The sequence below is a fragment of the Balaenoptera ricei genome, chromosome 14, assembly GCF_028023285.1.
Source record: "Balaenoptera ricei isolate mBalRic1 chromosome 14, mBalRic1.hap2, whole genome shotgun sequence".
Taxonomy (NCBI): Eukaryota; Metazoa; Chordata; class Mammalia; order Artiodactyla; family Balaenopteridae; genus Balaenoptera; species Balaenoptera ricei.
In genome coordinates this window covers 8,678,867-8,700,543 of record NC_082652.1, presented here as the reverse complement: position 1 = coordinate 8,700,543, position 21,677 = coordinate 8,678,867, and the positions used below count along the sequence as shown (strand labels likewise).

General features: G+C 35.0%; 1 protein-coding gene across 9 annotated transcripts in view; it reads right to left on the bottom strand.

The window, feature by feature from the left end:
• Positions 1–21,677, bottom strand: part of IFT81 (intraflagellar transport 81) — a 105,792-nt gene that overhangs the window by 36,631 nt on the left and 47,484 nt on the right. For 7 of the 9 annotated variants that reach the window (XM_059895659.1, XM_059895662.1, XM_059895658.1 and 4 more), the window contains 2 exons: positions 21,429–21,575; positions 1,671–1,820 (listed from right to left, as the gene is read on the bottom strand). In XM_059895659.1, the coding sequence (XP_059751642.1) occupies positions 1,671–1,820; positions 21,429–21,575 (297 nt within the window). Of the gene's footprint in view, positions 1–1,670; positions 1,821–9,180; positions 9,422–21,428; positions 21,576–21,677 lie in introns of those variants that run through there. The other 2 variants (XM_059895664.1, XM_059895667.1) reach the window with 2 other exon arrangements.

Genomic DNA, 21,677 nt, shown 5'->3' with positions numbered 1-21,677 from the left:
AATGGATAAAGAAGATGTGGCACATATACACAATGGAATATTACTCAGCCATAAAAAGAAACAAAATTGAGCTATTTGTAGTGAGGTGGGTGGACCTAGAGTCTGTCATACAGAGTGAAGTAAGTCAGAAAGAGAAAAACAAATACCGTATGCTAACACATATATATGGAATCTCAAAAAAAAAAAAAAAAAGGTTATGAAGAACCTAGTGGCAGGACAGGAATAAAGGCGCAGATGTAGAGAATGGACTTGAGGACACGGGGAGGGGGAAGGGGAAGCTGGGACGAAGTGAGAGACTGGCATGGACATATATACACTACCAAATGTAAAATAGATAGCTAGTGGGAAGCAGCCGCGTAGCACAGGGAGATTAGCTCCGTGCTTTGTGAGCACCTAGAGGGGTGGGATAGGGAGGGTGGGAGGGAGATGCAAGAGGGAGGAGATATGGGGATATATGTATATGTATAACTGATTCACTTTGTTATAAAGCAGAAACTAACATACCATTGTAAAGCAATTATACTCCAATAAAGATGTTAAAAAAAAAAAAAAAAGAAACATGGAAGATTTGAGTAGCATGGTTAACATACTGGACTGAATTGACTTTTATGGAACACCATCCCCAACAACTGCAGAATATATATTCTTCTCAACTGCACATGGAACAATGATCAAAACAGACCACATGCTGGGCCATAATGCAACATTCAAAAATTTCAAAGGACTGAAATCACGGAGTATGTTTCCTGGTTACAGCAGAAATAAGCTAGAAATCAATAACAGAAAGGTAACTAGAAAATCCTCAAATGTTTGGTTTTAAGCAATAACCATAGGTCAAAGAAATCACAATGAAAATGAGAAAATATTTTAAAGTGAGCAATAATGCAATTACTACATATCAATTTTAAAAGTGCTGTTACAATCTATGTTTAGCGCTGTTAGAATCTATGTTTGATGCACTGTAAATTTTCAATCTTAAGTTCCCTAGAAGCAAACAATATTCAACAGAATGAGACAGAAAAGTTCATATTGCCAGCTAATTACAACTGGTTGAAATTTCATTCACCTCTACCAGATTATTGCTAGCTGGTAAGCCAACATCCTGATGAAATCACTTCCCCATGGGTAAAAGAAAAAAAAAAGCCAAATCAAGAAAACTCAGAGGAACTGGTACCCACGATGAGAACAGCTTTGCTGCTAGAGGGATTTCTCTGGGTTTAACTTTTTTCTGAAAACCAAGGCACAAATATATAAGGAACAAGCCTGCAGGCAAACTTCCATATAGAACCCTCCCTGGATACTTCTTTCCAAAGCTCCATGGAAGTGGCTGCTTAGATTTCTGCCCAGCAGGCCATGATAAATAAATTATTTTATAGTCAATCTCTTGGTATGATCATTTTGGTCATATTAACTAGCTAACCAAAAGAAAAACCTACTTAATAGAATTCAACTTCTATTAATTACCCCAAAGTCAGAACACATAAAAAAGTTAGTGCCTACTGCTACAGTAAAATACAAAAAATAGGCTTTTATGTCATCTCTGTAATTAATCAGAGAAAATGAATAATTTTATGGTTTTTCTAATAAAAACAATGACCTCAGTAAAAAGCTATAACCTATAAACCTCCTGGCATTTGTACTTTTAGAACCCCGAGGTAACACTGTATTACCAGTTGATGTTGAATATTTTCATGACGTTGCTTAAGAAGTTCTTCTGTCCTCTGCAAGAGACCAAATTCAGCTTTAAATTCAGCTATTATCTGATGCTTCTTTTTGAAAACTGTACTCTTGCTTCGAAGTTTACTGACATATCGTTTGAACTGTAAAAGAACACAACATGTAGTTTAATAAGTAGAAAAGTAGTTGCTAAATATCATATATAATAACCTCAGTGTATTAGAAAAATTTTCTTTTCTACCATCCTACATGTGGGTCACAAGTATATAATAATAACTTAGTTTTATTAGAAAAGTTGGAAAGACTAACTGTTCAGTTAAAATACTTTGTGTATGTTTTTAATTTTTGGACCCATTAAACACTGTAAATCATTATACAAAAGCTATTTATTTTGGGCTTTACAAATAAGGATTAGGAAAACAGAAACTTCAACACTATAAAAGTAAAAAGGTTAAAAAGAAGAAGAAGGGACTTCCCTGGTGGTTCGGTGGGTAACACTCCATGCTCCCAATGCAGGGGACCGGGGTTCGATCCCTGGTCAGGGAACTAGATCCCGCATGCATGCTGCAACTAAGAGTCTGCATGCCGCAACTAAGAGTGCTCATGCTGCAACTAAGATCCGGCGCAGCCAAAATAAATAAATAAATAAATATTAAAAAAGAAGAATAAGAAAGCAGAAGACCATTTCTGGTTGGGGTCTTATCATGATATCTCTTATGTACTGTACTATTTTGGTGGCACTGGATCTACTGGGGTTAAAATAGCCAACCAGAATAGTCAACACTTGTAGCTACTATTTATCATTTAAGAAAGGTACTGTGACCATATACCCTATGAAGCATCTGAAGTTCATCCCAAATGTTAAAAAGCTAAAAATATTCCAAATTAGTGGGAACTCATAGTTGCTTAATTCAGCTATTTACCTACTAATGATATTAAAGTTATAACTACTCTAATGGAAAGACCCCGTTATTAAATAATACCAACAAGAGTTTGGAAAAGCAAGTGAAGTGAATATTTAAAGGAATTCATTTGACAAGTACTATTTATTAACTATTATGTACTAGGCACTGTGCCAGACGCAGAGAATACAATTCTAAACAAGATGCTCGCATGTCCTGCCCTCATCAAGCTTAAGGAATAGTGGGGGAAATAAACATTGAACTGATGTTCACAACCACGGTGAACATTATGAAGCAGTGAAGGGGACCTGAGAATAAATAACAGGAGTTTAAACTGGGTTGTGATGAAGGTAGGAAATGTGGGGTTGGATTTTAGGGAGGTGGGTTTTGACAAGTTTCTCAAAAATAATTTAAGCCAAGACTGAAGTAGCAGGAATACATCACAGGAAGGAGGAAGAAGCAAGGAAGAGCATTCCAAGTAGAGGAAACAGCAGGTGTAAAGGTCCCAAGGCACTGGCTCATTAAAAGTATTGCTCAATATGAGAAGCAAATGTGAAAATTTTCTGGTATTTCTGAAACAGAACATAACACATTAAAAAAAAATCACTTTCTCTTATGTACCATTAGTACTAAGAATTTTTACTACATAAAATAATTTTTTCTGCTCCAACCTTTTATTAACTACATTATTTTTAAAATGTCCATGGTAAGAATCTGGCTTATTATACTTAAACGCATCACTTCAAAAGAAAGCCTTCATATTACCTAATATGAGAAAATTCTTTGATAAGCTTAGCCTTTTAAATGCCCAATTCTTTACAAGGATAATTGGGGGGGGTTATAAATAGTTTTATAAATAATGAAAGTAATGAATGTATTACTGAAATTTTAGAAAACAGAAAAAAGGAAAAAATTCACTCAAAGCCACTATCCCAATGCAAGCTCTATTATCATATGGTATTTTACCTCCTAATTTTAAAGGCTAAATCTAAGGTCAGTATTATAAATTGTAAGGTAGCAAAATAGGAAGGAGAACATTTCTAAAATTTAGGTTTTTTTTTTTTTTCTTAAAGACTTGATTGATTCCTGAATATACAAAGTCCTTAAAAATAGTAAGATTAAAAATTCTTCACGTAAAAATAACCCTCTAATTCCTAGTTTAGACATCTTTTTTAAACTTGACTTAAACTTTGAAAGAAATGAGGAACACATTGTGTTTTAGAGGAAGGAAGTTCAAAATATTTTTCTATTCATGACTGAGTTAGTTTTAATATTAAGGAATCCAGCCTACAAAAAGCAAATTATCAATGGCTGTATTACAGAAACAGTTTAAAAAATTTAAGTCATACCAATGTACCTAGAATCTAATTACTTGCAATTTTTCCTTTTAAAGAATAAATGTGTAAGCCTGACATAACCACAGATTCAGAATCCCCAGACTAACTATATGTTCTATTAAAAGTGTCCTGGGCAAAGTGCCCAAAATGAAATCAATCCTGTTCATCTGCTATCCTCTGTATTATCTAGGCCAATCTTCCCCTTCTCTATCTTGCTGTGCTCTGGAACTATTTTTAAAAGCTAAAAGCTATAAATGTTTTTGGTGAAAGAACAAACCTACCGATTACTCAATGTGCTCTATGCTGATTGGTTATTATTTGGCATTCACTGGACAAACTACCTAGGGGAAAGGGAGTCAGGGTCAGATTAATGACAGTTCCATAAAATTAAGCAATAGGTGGCCATCAAAGCACTCTAAGGGTTCTATTACCTTAGACTGAATTAGAGGAATTAGAGGGAAAAAAAGGCATTATCCATGATTTTCTTCCATTGGAAGATTTTTCTATCATTTGGATTTTAGGTTATTTTTGAACTTTCAGATTATTAAAAAAAAAACCATGATAAAAATATTGAAGCTAAATCTTCAGACACATTCTTAATAATTTCTATAGGCCATATTCCCGAAAATGGTCAGAAGGAAATTTTCTTTTTTTACCTTTAACTTAGCTTTATTTTTTTATTTTTATTGGGTTTTGATACCTTCCGCCAAACTGCCCTTCAAAGGCTATTTATAGTACTGTTTATAATTGTCAATTTAATAAGCAGAATAGTATCTTATATTTTATTTGCATTTCTTTATTAGGGAACTTCACTTTTTGCCATGTTAATTGTGCATTTGTGTGGATTTTTAAAAATGATATGCCTGTCTTTGGCTCATTTTTTAATTGGAGCCTTTCTTGTGGATCTGTAATAGTGATTTTCAAACTTTTGGGTCTCAGGAGCCCTTTATTGATGATCTCAAAGGGATTTTGTTTATGTACATTGCTGGCATGATAAATTTGAGGGAAAAGAATAGAATACTCATTAGCAAACCAAATCCAACAACATGTAAAAAGGATCATACACCATGATCAAGTTGGATTCATTCCAGGGATGCAAGGATGGTTCAACATATGCAAATCAATCAATGTGATAACACCACATCAACAAAAGAAAAGACAAAAACCACATGGTCATCTAAACAGATGTAGAAAAAGCACCTGATAAAATTCAATATCCATTCACGATAAAACATTCTCACCAAAGTGGGTATAGAAGGGAACATATCTCAACATAATAAACCCATTTATGACAAACCCACACCCAAAAGCTGAAAGCCTTCCCACTAAATTCTGGAACAAGTATGCTCACTCTCACCACTTTTACTCAACACAGTATTGGCAGTCTTAGCCACAGCAATCAGATAAGAAAAAGAAATAAAAGGTATCCAAATTGGAAGGGAGGAGGTAAAATTGTCATTATATGTAGGTGACATGACACTCTACATAGAAAACCCTAAAGACTTCACACAAAAATTATTAGAACTCATAAATGAATTCAGCAAGGTAGCAGAATACAAGATTAATATACAGAAATCTGTTGTATTTCTTTACACTAACAATGAAATATCAGAAAGAGGAAGTAAAAAAAAAAAAAATTCTGTTTAAAATCACGTCAAGGGAATTCCCTGACAGTCCAGTGGTTAGGACTCCATGCTTTCACTGCCAAGGGGCCAGGTTCAATCCCAGGTCAGGGAACTAAGATCCTACAAGCCATGTGGTAGGGCCAAGAAAATAAAATTAAATAAAATAAATAAAAAAATTAAATTAAATCACATCCAAAAAAAAAAAAAACCTAGGAATAAACCTAACCAAGGAGGTGAAAGAGCTATATGCTGAGAACTATAAAACATTGAAAAAGGAAACTGAAGATGATTCCAAAAAACGGAAAGATATCCCATGCTCTTGGATTGGAAGAATCAATATTGTTAAAATGGCCATACTACCCAAAGCAATCTACAGAGTCAATGCAATCCCTATCAAATTACCAATGGCATTTTTTACAGAACTAGAACAAATAATCCTAAAATTTATATGGAACTACAAAAGATCCAGAATTGCCAAAGCAATCCTAAGGAAAAAGAACTAAACTGGGGGCGTAACCCTCCCAGACTACAGACAATACTACAAAGCTACAGTAATCAAAACAGCATGGTAATGGCACAAAAAAAGACATATGGATCAGTGGAACAGAATAGAGAGCCCAGAAATAAATTCACACACCTATGGTCAATTAATCTTTAACAAAGGAGGCAAGAATATACAATGGAGAAGGGACAATCTCTTCAGGAAGTGGTGTTGGGAAAGCTGGAGAGCTGTATTACCCCAGCCCTCAAACCACACATAAAAATAAACTCAAAATGGCTTAAAGACTTAAATATAAGACATGACACCGTAAAACTTCTAGAAGAGAACATAGGCAAAACATTCTCTGATGTAAACTGTAGCAATGTTTTCTTAGTTCAGTCTCCCAAGGCAAAAGAAGTAAAAGAAACAAATGGGACCTAATCAAACTTATAAGCTTTTGCACAGCAAAAGAAACCATAAACAAAATGAAAAGACAACCTATGGAATGGGAGAAAATATCTGCAAATGATGCGGCTGACAAGGGCTTAATTTCTAAAATATACAAACAGCTCATACAGCTCAATATTAAAAAAACCAAAAATCCAATCACAAAATGGGCAGAAGACCTAAATAGACATTTCTCTAAGGAAGACATACAGATGGCCAACAGGCACATGAAAAGATGCTCAATATCGCTAATTATTAGAGACATGCAAATCAAAACTACAATGAGGTATCACCTCACACCAGTCAGAATGGCCATCATCAAAAAGTCTACAAATAATAAATGCTGGAGAGGGTGTGGAGAAAAGGGAACCCTCCTACACTGTTGGTGGGAATGTAAATTGGTGCAGTCACTATGGAGAACAGTATGGAGGTTCCATAAAAAACTAAAAATAGAGTTACCATATGATCCAGCAATCCCACTCCTGGGTATATATCCAGAGGAAACTCTGATTCAAAAAGACACATGGGGCTTCCCTGGTGGCGCAGTGGTTGAGGGTCCGCCTGCCAGTGCAGGGGACACAGGTCCAAGCCCTGGTCCGGGAGGATCCCGCATGCCGCAGGGCAGCTAGGCCCGTGTGCCACAACTACTGAGCCTGTGCTCTAGAGCCTGCAAGCCACAACTGCTGAGCCCGTGCGCCTAGAGCCCATGCTCTGCAAAAGGAGAGGCCACCGTAGTGAGAGGCCCATGCACCGCAACGAAGAGTAGCTCCCCCGCTCGCTGCAGCTAGAGGGGGCCCACACACAGCAATGAAGACCCAATGCAGCCAAAAATAAATAAATAAAATTAAAAAAAGACACATGCACCCCAATGTTCATAGCAGCAGTATTTACAATAGCCAAGACATGGACGCAACCTAAGTGTCCATCAACAGATTAATGGATAAAGAAGATGTGGTATATATACACGATGGAATATTACTCAGCCATAGAATACAATACTATGAATATCAAAGAATAAAATACTACCATTTGCAGCAACATGGATGGACCTAGAGATTATCATACTAAGTGAAGTAAGTCAGACAGAGAAAGACAAATATCATATGATATCACTTACATGTGGAATCTAAAATATGATACAAACGAACTTATTTACAAAATAGAAACAGACTCGTAGACACAGAAAACAAACTTATGGTTACTGAAGGGGAAGGGGGGCGCGGTAAATTAGGACTATGGAATTAACAGGTAGACACCACTATATATAAAATAGATAACATGGATTTACTGTATAGCACAGGGAAATATATTTAATATCTTGTAATAAACTATAATGGAAAAGAATCTGAAATATATATAACTGAATCACTTTGCTGTACAACTGAAACTAACACTGAGACTAACAACTATACTTCAATTAAAAAAAAGAACAGAATATTCAATTATTGGACCCCTTACTTCATAACGCATAAAAATCAATTCCAACTGGATTATAGACTTATATGTGAAAGACAGAACTAAAAATCTAGAATATAGGAAAATATTACTATGATTATTGAGATAGTAAAGGATTTCTTAAACAAAACACAAAAAAAGCACAAACTGAAAATAGATGTTGATAAACTTGACTTTGCTAAAATTGAGAACTTTTGTTCATCAAAATATATATTAAGAGATTAAGAATATATGTCACAGGTTGGGAGAATATATTTATAACACATTAATCCAATAAAGAATTTGTATCCAAAAATACATAAATTAAACCTACAAATCAATAAGAGAAAGGTAAATAATCCAACAGAAAAATGGATAAAATATTTGAATAGTCACTTCATAGAAAAGAAAATCCAAAATGGCCAATAAGCATATTAAAAGATGTTTGACCTCATCTGTAACCAAATTAGTAATGCAAATTAAAACCACAATAAGATACCATTGTAATACCCACCCAATTAGCAAAAATAAAAAGTCCTTCAATACTAAGTGTTGTTGAAGATGTGGAGGAAGTAGAACACCTATACACCCCTGAGAGTGAGGGATACATAATTTAGAACAATAGATTGGAAGACAACTTGGCATACCTACTAAAGTTGACCTGTGTTCATCCCATGCCCCATCAACTCCACTCCCACAAACAGCAGGGTTTCTCACACTTAGCCATGGTGATGGACCAGTTTTTAAAAATTTCTAACCATTTGTGGACTGGATACTTTTATAAAATAACAAAAATGTTTATACAATATCAAATTACTATAAATGTTTCTAAATGCTTCCTCTTAATTTATATGGTTGTGGATTAGTAACTTAACAGTTTGTAGACTAGAACTGGTCTTCAGACCACACTTTGAGAAGCACTGTTCCAGAGCAGATCATCCTGAATGGGGTATGCTCCAGTATACTCACGTGGCACAAATATTACGGGTGTGCCAAGATGTGCAAGATATTATAAAGAACTCCAAAGCCAGTCATCCTCAGCTATAAGCAGCTTTATCCTTTTACCTCAGTATGCTAAACAATAACCATTTTCTTTAAGTGTCGTATGGTGAAAAAAGGTAAGAAACGGAACACTACCCTGGAAAAACCCTTGCTCATAGTCACTGGGAGACACACATAAGAATATTGAAACCGTTTAACCTTTTTTTTTTTCATAAATTTATTTATTTTATTTATTTATTTTTGGCTGCGTTGGGTCTTCATTGTTGCGCACGGGGTTTCTCTAGTTGCAGCAAGCAGGGGCTACTCTTTGCTGCGGTGCGCAGGCTTCTCATTGCAGTGGCTTCTCTTGTTGCGGAGCACGGGCTCTAGGTGCGCGGGCTTCAGTGGTTGTGGTGCGTGGGCTCAGTAGTTGTGGCTTGCAGGCTCTAGAGTGCAGGCTCAGTAGTTGTGGTGCATGGGCTTAGTTGCTCCAAGGCATGCGGGATCTTCCAGAACCAGGGCTCGAACCCGTGTCCCCTGCATTGGCAGGCGGATTCTTAACCACTGCGCCACCAGGAAAGCCCCCCGTTTTACTTTTTAAACTACATATTTGTATTAATCTAAACAATTATAATTAAAAGAACAATCCACCCCAAAAAAGCCCATCACCAACAAAAACCTAACAGCTGATAGATTTTATTTTGAATAGACTTAGGGTATTAAGAATTAAATTTACTCATAATTCTGTGTAATAATAACTTATCTGAGCAAAAATTCACAAATTTATAAGTTAATCATTAAAGGTCCTAGGAGCAGTACAACAGGGTCACAGAAGCAGTTCAGAGAGTTGTTGAGACCACGGGCTTTGCAGTCAGAGAAACATGATTTCAAATCCTGACCCCACCACTTAAAGTGACTTTGGGGAGGTTTTTAAATAAGATCTATAAAATGTACTAAAGTTCTATAAAAATTGAATAATGGATAATGATTAATAATATCTGTCATTTTGTTTGAACACAGTTAAAAAGTACCTAGAAAATGAGATAATTTACTGTTCCTTCTAAATACTAAGAAACAAGGAAATGTCAAGTAATTAGAACAAACAGAAGAGTAAAGGTCTAGGTGTGACACAATGCTCTTTAGAACTAAAACAGAACAATCACTACTGCAAGAAACTACAAATCTACATACTCTGAGTACAACTATGTAAAATATTTGTATATATGTCTATGAACCAAGACTGGGAGAGAATGAAGAAATAAAAATAGCTGTTGTGTTGGGCAGGTAGGGTTATGAGTGAATTCTTTGAGATTTATTTCTTAAATATTTAAGTTAAAAAAATATTTTAAAGGAACTCTGGCATAGGAGATAAGCAATAAATCCTTGGAATATTAAGGAAAAAGCTTTCAATAGTGCAATATAGCAGGCCAATCAAGCAAATTTGTCATGAAAGTGAACTATAAAGATTGCCATTGTGCAGGAAGGCCCGTTATAGCAGTTATTACTAATCATTTGGTCCAATACACATTTGTAATCTAAATTTGTCATTTATGAAAGAGCAGCCATCATTTTAGATGCTGAGATCAGTAAGATTAATGTTTTAATAGTGCTAGCTTCTGACTTTAGAACCAATTTTACAGACTCAGTTCCTTTGTGATCAAAATGGTATTTGACAGATCTTCTTTCTCCTTTACCCATTTAATATGTTTTAGAATCTTTAATAGTAATGATCTAGGCAAGCTTTTTAAAAGGACAAGGCAGCTTATTTCCCTAAGTATGTAACCATTTACAAATGCTTTTCAAGCTTATCTGGAACTCAAAAGTATTACTGGATTCCAGACATCATTCTGGATATTTATGTGGAAACAAGAATCTCTGCTCCTGTTGCAAATTTCCAGCTCAATATCTGGTGTGAAACTATTTTCACAGTAATTAGCTGTGAAGACTTTATATAATAAGTACTTTATATTGTCAAGAACCACAAAGAACCATTTTTTAAAAAATACTATTCCCCCTTTTACAGGGAAGAAACCTATAGAGAAATTAATACAACTCACCAAAGTTCAGAAAGTTAGAAAAACTGGAATAGAATGAATACTTCTGTCCTCAAATCCTGTTAGTCCACTATTCATGCTATTTTCCACTTATTAACTGAATCACATCTTTGTCAGGTATTTCATCAAATGATTTTTAAGCACAGAAAACTACAGAAATAGGCCCAAGAGAGTTACGTATGAAATGGATAACACCAACTGTTCAAGAGTAGAACGAATATGCCCAAATGGCCATAATTTTTTTGCCCATTTGTCAGTGTTTCTATTTTGTCTGAATTCAGACTTGCAGAAAACCTGAAAAGGCCATCTTTTAAGTCACGCTTCATGTCATAAATCATTTGTACTTCCCGAAGTCTCGTCTCAGAGTTGCTATTTGTTTTAAGGCAAGAAAAAATGTTTTAAAGCAACTTTTGTTTTCTGCTAAAATGTTAGTCCTTTCAAATCACCCATCATAACAAGTGCAATATATACAGACATACAAATACTATTCAAACCTTTTTCCAACCTGTTAGTAATATGTTTTCAACTTTAAATTAGAAAATCTCACCAAGCCAAGCATAAACAATGCAATTACCTACATATGGTAGTGGATAGTTAACTGCTGATTCTCTTGAGAGAGTCTATAATAAGCAATATGATATATGCTAGTAGAAATCTGTCTTAATAGAAACTTGTGGTACAGGAACATCCATCTGGGAAACACAGGTAATCATACCATCCAAGGTCTCCCTGCTTCTGTTATAAATCAAATCACCACCACACAGCTGTTACTATATCTCTAATGGGGTTTTCAACTGCTGTCCAAGCAGTTAACTCTCAAAAAAAATTTCTATGAAAAGTTTTCACGTTTTGGGTTAACACTGTGGGATTACCTAAACTGCATATATAATACCCTACTTCTATTACAGTGAATTGAGCCAAATTTATTTGATTCTGTTTTGTTCCATCTCCTGGGAAATTTTAGGGGCCTTAGGTCCTGCTATGAACTCTAAAGAGTGTAATGTGATTTGAAAGGCTCTAAAAATATCACAGGTTTGCCTGGGCTCACTTAGAAGGGTGGATGATTCAATTACAAGTGTCAAAATTTGATTCCTAATTTTTCAGGATCTGACAGCTGCAGCTAATCTTGCCAGGATCCCCTTATCTTCATTGTGCTCTCTTTGAAGTATTTAAAGAAGATTTCATAATCTTTGCAATTTAGCTCTAGGATTTCTGTCAGTAGCTATAGAATGAATTGGTTGGCTCTTTCTTAAGCTGCTTATTCATATTATTTGATCAAGCACATTTTAAAAGTAGCCATTAACTGCAAAACAGCTGAGCTTCTTGTAAGGTTTGGGAAGAAAACATAACGAACTCTAAACCCGTACACCATAAACCAGGAGTGACCTTTCAATGCATGAAATGCCAATGGAACCTTAACCAAAGGTTCATTTGTTGCTATAAAAAATTTCAGACTCAAAAGGCATGCATTCATTTCAATCACAGCTGTGAGAAGGGTACTAGCACTACACCACTGGGGCTAATTTTTTGTTTTGCTTTTCAAATAATTAATGCAGAGATTCAGAGGTACCAAGGTGACGAAGACGGTAAAGACCGGTAGCCATGCAGCACTACTACAAGAAGTAGAGCTTCTATTCTTTGCTCTTCCATAAGTGAGACAAAGTCATCAGGCTCAGATTGTTGCCTGTGAATGGGTAAAAATCATATTTACCATATGCTGTGTTTTGTCACACAGAGGGTTTTCTTCCCTTTTTTTCCCAGATTTATTGAGATATAATTAACATACAATAAACTGCATATATTTAAAGTACAAATTGTTGCTGTTGTTCCATGCTATGATAGCTTCATATTTTGGGACAGAATTTTAATATTAAGTGACCTTAGTTTTCCATAATTTGAAGTGTTATAAAAATGTTTACATAGAAATATCATGCTTTATGCAGGATTCAGTGTGAGAGGAGATAGAAAAACAGTGTTATAGCATAGTATAATAGTGAATGTTCATAATTATGACTCTGAGTTGTCAATAAAAGGTTGCTGTGATCAGTATGATTTTAAGATAACAGAAAGAGCTGAAGTAGCATCTCTCCCAGGAATCATACCATGTTAGTATTTTCCCAGCTCACACCCCATAACCCTGAAATGTATTCCCATACCACTTGGTTAATGTGTGTTCTAACATACAGCTCACTTAAGATCACTTGTTAAATTTCTGACTCCCCTAAGAAACCATTAAGCTCTGTGATGGCAGGGCCATATCTCTTTTTCACCACCATTTACTTAATAGTTGGCATGTAAAAGACACTTGGTAAATGTGTAGAAAACCTGAATAGAACTGTATAATCTAATCTAGATACATAATTTTTCATTAGAAAATTGATAACATTTAAAATGTCTTGGTACTTCAGTTGATAAGAAAAATTATTTATATGTAAGTCTTCCTCCTAACCATAATTGTTTATTTTATTATATAAAGTTATTTTTAAATACCTAACCAGAAACATAAATTTGTCATTTAATACAGTAGCCCCCAGTTATCATAGCATGGAACAACAGAAGCAACTTGTACTTTAAATATATGCAGTTTATTGTATGCTAATTATATCTCAAAAGGCTGTTTGGAAAAAACAGGGAAGAAAACCCTCTGTGTGACAAAACACAGCGTATACAAAGCTAAGAGACAAATGACAGACTAGAAGAAAACAATTACCCAGATTAATCCAGAATATAGGTAAAAATATGAGAAACAGATAAGGAAAAACATTCAATTAGCACAAAATGGTGAGCGTACTTTGTGCCACTGAACTGTACAGTTAAATATGGTTAAAATAGTATGTTTTATATTATGTGACTTGTACCACAAAAAAAATTAAAAAAAAAGAAAATACATTCAATTCATTAGAAAAAAATGAAGAAAGACAATAAAAGGGCAAACTACAGAAGAAATATAAGTGACCAAACATGTATGTGGACAGATGTTCAATCTTAATCAAGAAAAATGAAAATTAAAATGAAATACTGTCAGAATGACAAAAAATTAAAGGATTGAGGATCAAGTGCTGTTTTAAATAACAGGGGAAACAGATCCTCTTGTACGCCCTTGGATGGAATAAAGAAATTGTACATACATTCTATAGAACACAATGTAGCAATTAAAATTTTTAAAGTACATGATAATAATTATTATTATAACTGTAGGTAGTATTTATGAAGTGCTTCCTATAAGCCAGCCACTGTTGTATACTGCTTAGTTGTATTAACTCATTTAGCCCTCACAACCACCATATGAGGTGAGTACTGTTATTATCTCCACTTTATAGATATGGAAACTGAGGCACAGAGCAGTTAGGTAACTGCTGTAATTAACTGTTAGGTTGAACAGCTAATAGGTGGTAGAGCTGAGATCTGCACATAGGTGTTCTGGCTTCAGAGCTGATCCTCTTTACCTCTAGAGAATAGCCTCTTCATTTACTGACGTGGAAAAATCTCTAAGACGTGTTATTAAAAGCAAGTTACACAATACACACAGTATAATACCATTCATATTTTTTAAAACTCACAAAACGGTATTATCTATATCTGTATCTATCTCCAGAGAAAGGACTGAAAGGGTACAAAACTGGTGGCAGCGGTTTCTCTTTGGAAAAGGGTCTAAGGGACTGGGAATGGGGATAGGAGGTAATCAATAGGGACTTTTGTTTTATGTGTATTGTTTGCTTTTCAGACCATGAAGATGTATTCAGATATTACTTGTATAATCTGATTTTAAAATATTATTCTGTTTTATTTTATTATTATTATTTTTTATACCCTGGAATAAATCCTACTTGATCATGGTGTGTGATTCTTTTAATGTATTGTTGAATTCAGTTTGATTTGGGGATGGAAAAAGGTATTCCATGCAAATGGAAACAAAAAGAAAGCTGAGGTAGTAATATTAATATTAGACACAATAGATTTTAAAACAAAGACTACAGAAAGAGATGAAGAAGGACATTACATAATAGTAAAGGGATCAATCCAACAAGGAGATATAACAATCATAGATGCATTCAAGATAGGAGCACCTAAACACACAAAGCTAATATTAACAAACATAAAGGGAGAAACTGACAGTAACACGATAACAGTAGGGGACTTTAATACCCACCTACATCAATAGACAGATCATCTAGACAGAAAATCAATAAGGAAACACTGGCCTTAATGACACATTAGACCAGATGAATTTAATAGATCCAGGAAGAACATTCCATCCAAAAACAAGAATAATACTAATCCCTCTGTACCAGGGGTCCCCAAGACCATCCCAAGGTTCAATGATTTGCTAGGAGAACTCACAGGACTCAGCATAAAGTCATATTCTTGGCTATGCTTTTTTACAGTGAAAAGGTACAAAGCAAAACCAGCAAAAGGAAAAGGCACATGGGGTGAAGTCAGGAGGAAACCAGGGGCAAGCTTCCAAGAGTCTTCTCCCTTAATTCCTCCAACAACGAGTTGTAACAATACGTGTGAAAGGCTGCCAACCAGGGAAGCTCATTAAGAGACTCAGCGCCCAGGATTTTTACTAGGGGCTGGTCACGTAGGCATACTCTGCCTAGCCCATACCAAAATTCCAGACTCCAAGAAGGAAAGCAGGTGTTCAACATAAACCACACTCTGTACATACAGTTTAGGCATGTGAGCCATTCTTATCAAGGAATGGTGGGAATTCTAAAATCCAAGCTCCCAGATGCCAGCCAAGGGCCAATCCTGCAAGCAAGTTTTTCTAAGAATAGCAGTTTCAGGCTTGCTATGTTAACTCTTTTCTGCACACCATCCTTTCCATAATCCTTGTGATATTAAAATGCAGTTCTATTATGTCTTTCTTTAGTTTTCTGTTCTCAGCTAATTCATAATTAATTCTTCCTGTGAATGTTTCCAGACTTTTCATTTGTTTTAGTCACCTTCATCTAGACTCTGGCTTGACTATGTCTTTCTTAAAACATGAAGTCAAAAATGTAAAATAATATTCCAGGCATAATTTCACGTAAATGGGATATTATATTTTTATTAATAGAGTATAATTTAAAAAAAATTTTTAAAATTTGGCTTGGCTGTGTGCCAAGCCATGCAGCTTATGGGATTTTAGTTCCCTGACCAGGGATTGAACCCTGGGCCCCGGCAGTGAGAGCGTCAAGTCCTAACCACTGGAGTGCCATGGAATTCCCAACATTTTGTTTTTTAAAGCTGCATTATCATTGGATGATTTTTGAGCTGCAGATAAAACTCAGATTCTATGACATTATTATTTATAATCCCATTAATGACATTTTGTTTTCTTAAGCACAATGCTCTTAACTACCAAGATGATTTTGAATCACAATTCTATCATCTCAGATTGACTATTCCTTCTAGCTTCCTGTCATGTCATGTGAAAATTATTAAGGGTTCTGGAGCCAGACTACTGCAATTCACATCATGGTACCACTAATTACTAGCAATGTGACCTTGGATAAGTTAGCATAAGTCCTCTGTGTGCCGTAGTTCCCTTATTTGTAAAAACTAGTAATAATAATCATATCTATCTCATAGACCTCAATGAAATAAATGAGATAATGTATATAATAAACCTAGTATGGTATCTGGCACATTGTAATTACATAATAAACATTACTTATTATTATTAATCTAAGTTATTGATAAGAATAATAAATAGGTCAGGATCAAAGTTCCATAGCATTTTTGGGGTGATTTCTCTCAGAGATGAAGGCAGTCAAAATTCTTTGAGAATATCAATTCCATGAGACTTATACTTTATTATATATTTAAATCCAATATAGAAAACTTCACGATATAAAGGAGAGTTAGATATTCATTATTATAAATTTTCAGTTATGTTAGAAACTGTAGTCTCTAAACTTAACCTTTTTATCACCTAACAAACACTTGTTTGAAGAGAAAGAAATCAAGATAGACTAGACTGGCAAGAAAATCTCCATCACTAAGAAGATAATTTCAACTGTTTGAGAAATTCCTACCTATGTCAGAAGTCTGGCAGAATAAGATTTTGCTGTGCTTATTCCTGTATATTGCCTACAAGGCAATACAATGAAAATACAGTGTTAAAGTGATAACCAAAGTATAAGGAAATCAAGAAGTATTTTTAGACTCTTCATCTTTTTTAATAAGAAAAATCAAGGGAACACAAATGAAAAAGTCTAGTAAGAACAAATGCCCGTAGCACTTGTCATCTGCAATCAGAAGAGCTAAAATTCTTAGACAAAATGTAACATCTGGAATATTGACTTTAATGGCAGTAGGAAGCATCAAAATGTACTTCAAAATGCACACCTCTAAAGAGAAAATGACAAAGAAATATAAATTACTATATGCATAGTATTTGTTACATTTATCCTTACACAGTCACATTCCTAAATTTTTCCAAGAAAAGATTAATCAAACATCTACATATGGATAATCAAGGAATGAAAGTTTATTTCTGAAGAAATGGCTGTCATACAGTTTCTAGCAAGTTTTTGTTTCCAGTTAATGACTGTCTACAATGTGGTCCTATTTTGAGTCAAATATGAATCTTAAAATTAACTCACTCTAATAGTGCCTTGAAGAATAGCTCAGCATTCACTTAGGAGCACAGCTGCTGAGGCATTCAGATTTGGATTCAAATCCTTGCTCTGCAACTCACTGTGTGACTTCAGGCAAGTTACTTAAATTTCTCTAAGCCTATTTCCTCAATAATAAAATGGAGGTAACATTTACCTCATAGGCTTTTTGAGAGGATGAATTAGCATATGTTGTATGTGTGTTTTATTGTAGTTAAATATATTTAATATAAAACTTACCATTTAAACTATTTTTAAGTGTACAGTTCTGTGGCATTAAATGCATTCACAGCACCAGCAACTTGTGCAACCAGCACCAAGGATATGTTTTTGTTTTTATTTTTATTTTTTAGGTAAGAAGCAGATTTACTTAGAAACACACTCCACAGAGTGTGGGTCATCTCAGAAGGTGAGAAAGGCCAAGGATATGGGTTTTTTTGTTTTTTTTTAAATAAATTTATTTATTTGATTTATTTATTTTTGGCTGCGTTGGGTCCTAGTTGCTGTGTGCGGGCTTTCTCTAGTTGTGGTGAGCGGGGGCTACTCTTTGTTGTGGTGCGCGGGCTTCTCATTGCGGTGGCTTCTCTTGTTGCGGAGCACAGGCTCTAGGCGCGTGGGCTTCAGTAGTTGTGGCACGTGGGCTCAGTAGTTGTGGCTCACGGGCTCTAGAGTGCAGGCTCAGTAGTTGTGGCGCACAGGCTTAGGTGCTCCACAGCATGTGGGATCTTCCTGGATTGGCAGGCAGATTCTTAACCACTGCGCCACCAGGGAAGCCCCAAGGATATGTTTTTAAAGTGCTCAAGATTGAGCACACAGGTATTGCTTGGTGAACGGCAGCTAAAATGACTCAGTGCTATCTCATCACATCTTGAATCTGTGCAAGTTATTTTATCTCTATTTCATACTTATTTCTACTGAATTGCTCCCAATCTGGAAAATACTAATATCAATTTTTAAGCTGTAAACTGTATTACTTACTTTCAAATTCTTCATCCAGGTAAATAAATACATAAAAATATTAAGAGCTAATACTTATTGAGCACTTAGTATGTGCCTGGTGCTATTCTAAGCACTTTACAGGTATTAACTCATTTAATCCGCACAATAATAATTCTAGGCGGTATATACTAATAACTGTCACATTTTACAGCTGAATACAAAGAGGTTAAGGAACCTGGCCAAAGTCACCCAGCTAATAGGCTGACAAAGCCAGGATCTGCACTCAAACCAAGTTCTAGAGACCACGCTCTTAGCTATTCCACTATCCTGCTTCTCCCACATGCAGTAACACGGGGCCCACAGGAATGATTACTTTCGGATGCCAGATGTTATATGTTGACTTAACCTCGGAATTTCTCAGAAGCTTGGACATCCATTATTTCATGTGTTCTTCCTAATGACAATGAAGAGCAACTTCTCCCGTTTTACGGATGGAGAAGTCATTTGCTTAAGGTCAACAGGAACATGTGAGAGAGACCTGGATCCTGCTTGGTCACTTATTAGTTGTGTAAATCTATACTTTTCCTGAGTTTCAACTAATTATAAAATGGAAATAACAATAATATCTCTTATAAAAAGAAGAGAAATATATGTTTGCCAATCATCTAGCACAGAACCTTGTATAAAAACCTCAATAAAGGTTACCCCTCCCTTTCCTCATTCTCCTATTTGTGACTCCGGGCATAATATTTTTTTCAAACACCGTGCTACTATTTCTTGATACCCTCTCACCAACTGCATTAACAGATGGGTGGTAAAGAACATGATTTTTTGGTAATTACCATATGATACCAAATGAAACCTCAGTGAAGTCCAGCTATATTATATAATTTTAAGTATAACAAACTTCCTCCCTTTTGTCCATATGGTCTACCACTTTATCAGAGAAGAAAACAAAATTGGTCTACCAAGATTTGTTCTTTATAAAATTATGCTTAATGTTCCCCAATACCTTCTGTTCTTTTAGGTGACTGCCAAATGATTTACTTGATTTGTTCTAGTTTCTGACCAAACATTGTTTAAAAATTAAGTTGACCTCATCATATCCAAAGTTATCTTTTTCCCCTTTAAAAAAATGTGTCTTTTTCTGTCATCAGATACTTTTCCTATTCATCATAATTCGTCAAAGATAAAAGCTAATAGCTTGGCACTAGGTTCTCTTCCATCACATTTGCAGAGAGGGAATACCTAATACTGAATTATAAGCACTATTCATGCCAAATATGGCCATAGCAATTGGTATTTCTGGTCAAATGGGCAGCATTTTCCTAAGAAAAAATTAAAATGTTAGGAGATAGCATGTTCTCTTATAAAGCGAAACTGCTGCATAATTAATATTTTTTCCTGGATAGCAAGGATATCACGAAGCACACTCTGCTGGCTTCCAAGTATCATTTAAAATACTCCCATGTCTTAAAGCAATCTGGAAGTGGATGTTAAAAGCCAAAGGAATTTTTTCTTTTATACTGCAGGTTCTTATTAGTTATCTATTTTATACATATTCGTGTATATATGTCAATCCCAATCTCCCAATTCATCCCACCACCACCACCCACCACGCCCTCCCCCGCCACTTTCCCCCCTTGGTGTCCATACGTTTGTTCTCTACATCTGTGTCTCAATTTCTGCTCTGCAAACCGGTTCATCTGTACCATTTTTCTAGGTTCCACATATATGCGTTAATATACAATATTTGTTTTTCTCTTTCTGACTTACTTCACTCTGTATGACAGTCTCTAGATCCATCCACGTCTCTACAAATGACCTAATTTCGTTCCTTTCTATGAAAGCCAAAGGAATTTTTCAATCAAGTGTTGACTTCTGAAATCTACTACCTTCCCAATAAGCTAGAAGGCATATTGGGAGGCTACAATCAGAAGCACCAGAGAAAAGTGGTGCTGTGGAAACAATTCATTTGTGTTTGGCATAGTTAAGGTTCATTGCCAATTTGTAATGGTATGAATTCAATAACTTTTCAAAGCCAAAAATGAAGTTTGGACCTGAGCAGCTTTTCAAAGTAGCTTTTGCTGAGGGCTAGTACCTAATATAAAAAAAAAAAGCTGTTAGAGGTGGTAAAGTGAGGCAATGTTTAGGAATTAAAATATGACCTATCACTTGATTTGCTAAAAAAAAAAAAAAAAAAGCACTGAGCTAAAGGCAAGATATTTTGCTTCAGTCATTCACTCTTTCTTGAGCTAACAAAGAGCTCAAGAGCTCCTTCACTCTTTCTTGAGCTAAGAAAGCACGAAAGAGCTCCTTTATGAAAAGGAGATGGGGATTATATTTTTGGTGCTTAAGTTTAACCGTCTATAAATGACAATGTTACTTGTCCTACTAATCTCATGAGTCTGACAGAAGGATAAGTGAAATAAGAGCTGTTAAAGCATTGTTCAAAATGTAAAGTAGATAGCAATGTAAGACATAATTATATTTTTAAAATTTGTAAGCATTTACAACGAAGTCATTTTAATGGTTCCAGTCTCACTGGCCAACTACACATTACTGACAAAGTAACTTAGTGATACTTTCTCAGCCCTTTATGGAATTATATTTATCAAAAAATATGAATATCTGTCTTATCTGTCAGTTTCTCCTCATTTGGTTTCACCTTTATAACTTAATACTTATAATAAATAAATCCAATATAAATCCACCTAATTAAAAAGTGAAAATTTGGAACATTATCTCATAAAAGTCACTAAAATCTCCGTCATTATATATCAAGAATATCACAATATTACTGCAAAGAGTTTTCAGTTTTAAATAAATAGGCTCCATAAAATAAATTAACTTCCCATTATTGACAGTCAAAATAAAAAGTAAAAAAAATTAATGGTTTCAAACAAAAACAATACTCATATCTTTGTCCCATTAGACACCTCAACTTACTTCATCTCCCTTCAAAACTTCGGTGCCATCAAATTCACGGGTCTGATTTGTCTTCACTGACACTTCTCTCTCTAGGTTGGCTAACTTCTCCTTTGCCTCCTGAAGTTCCTCAGCTTTGGCTTCTTTTTTACGAGAAATGATGGATGCCTAATTGAGCATTAAATATGAATGTAAAATAAGGTATACAATCAACTTTCTATTACCTTGTGAAATTAAGTATTTTTTAGATTTTACTGAGCTAAATTTTCA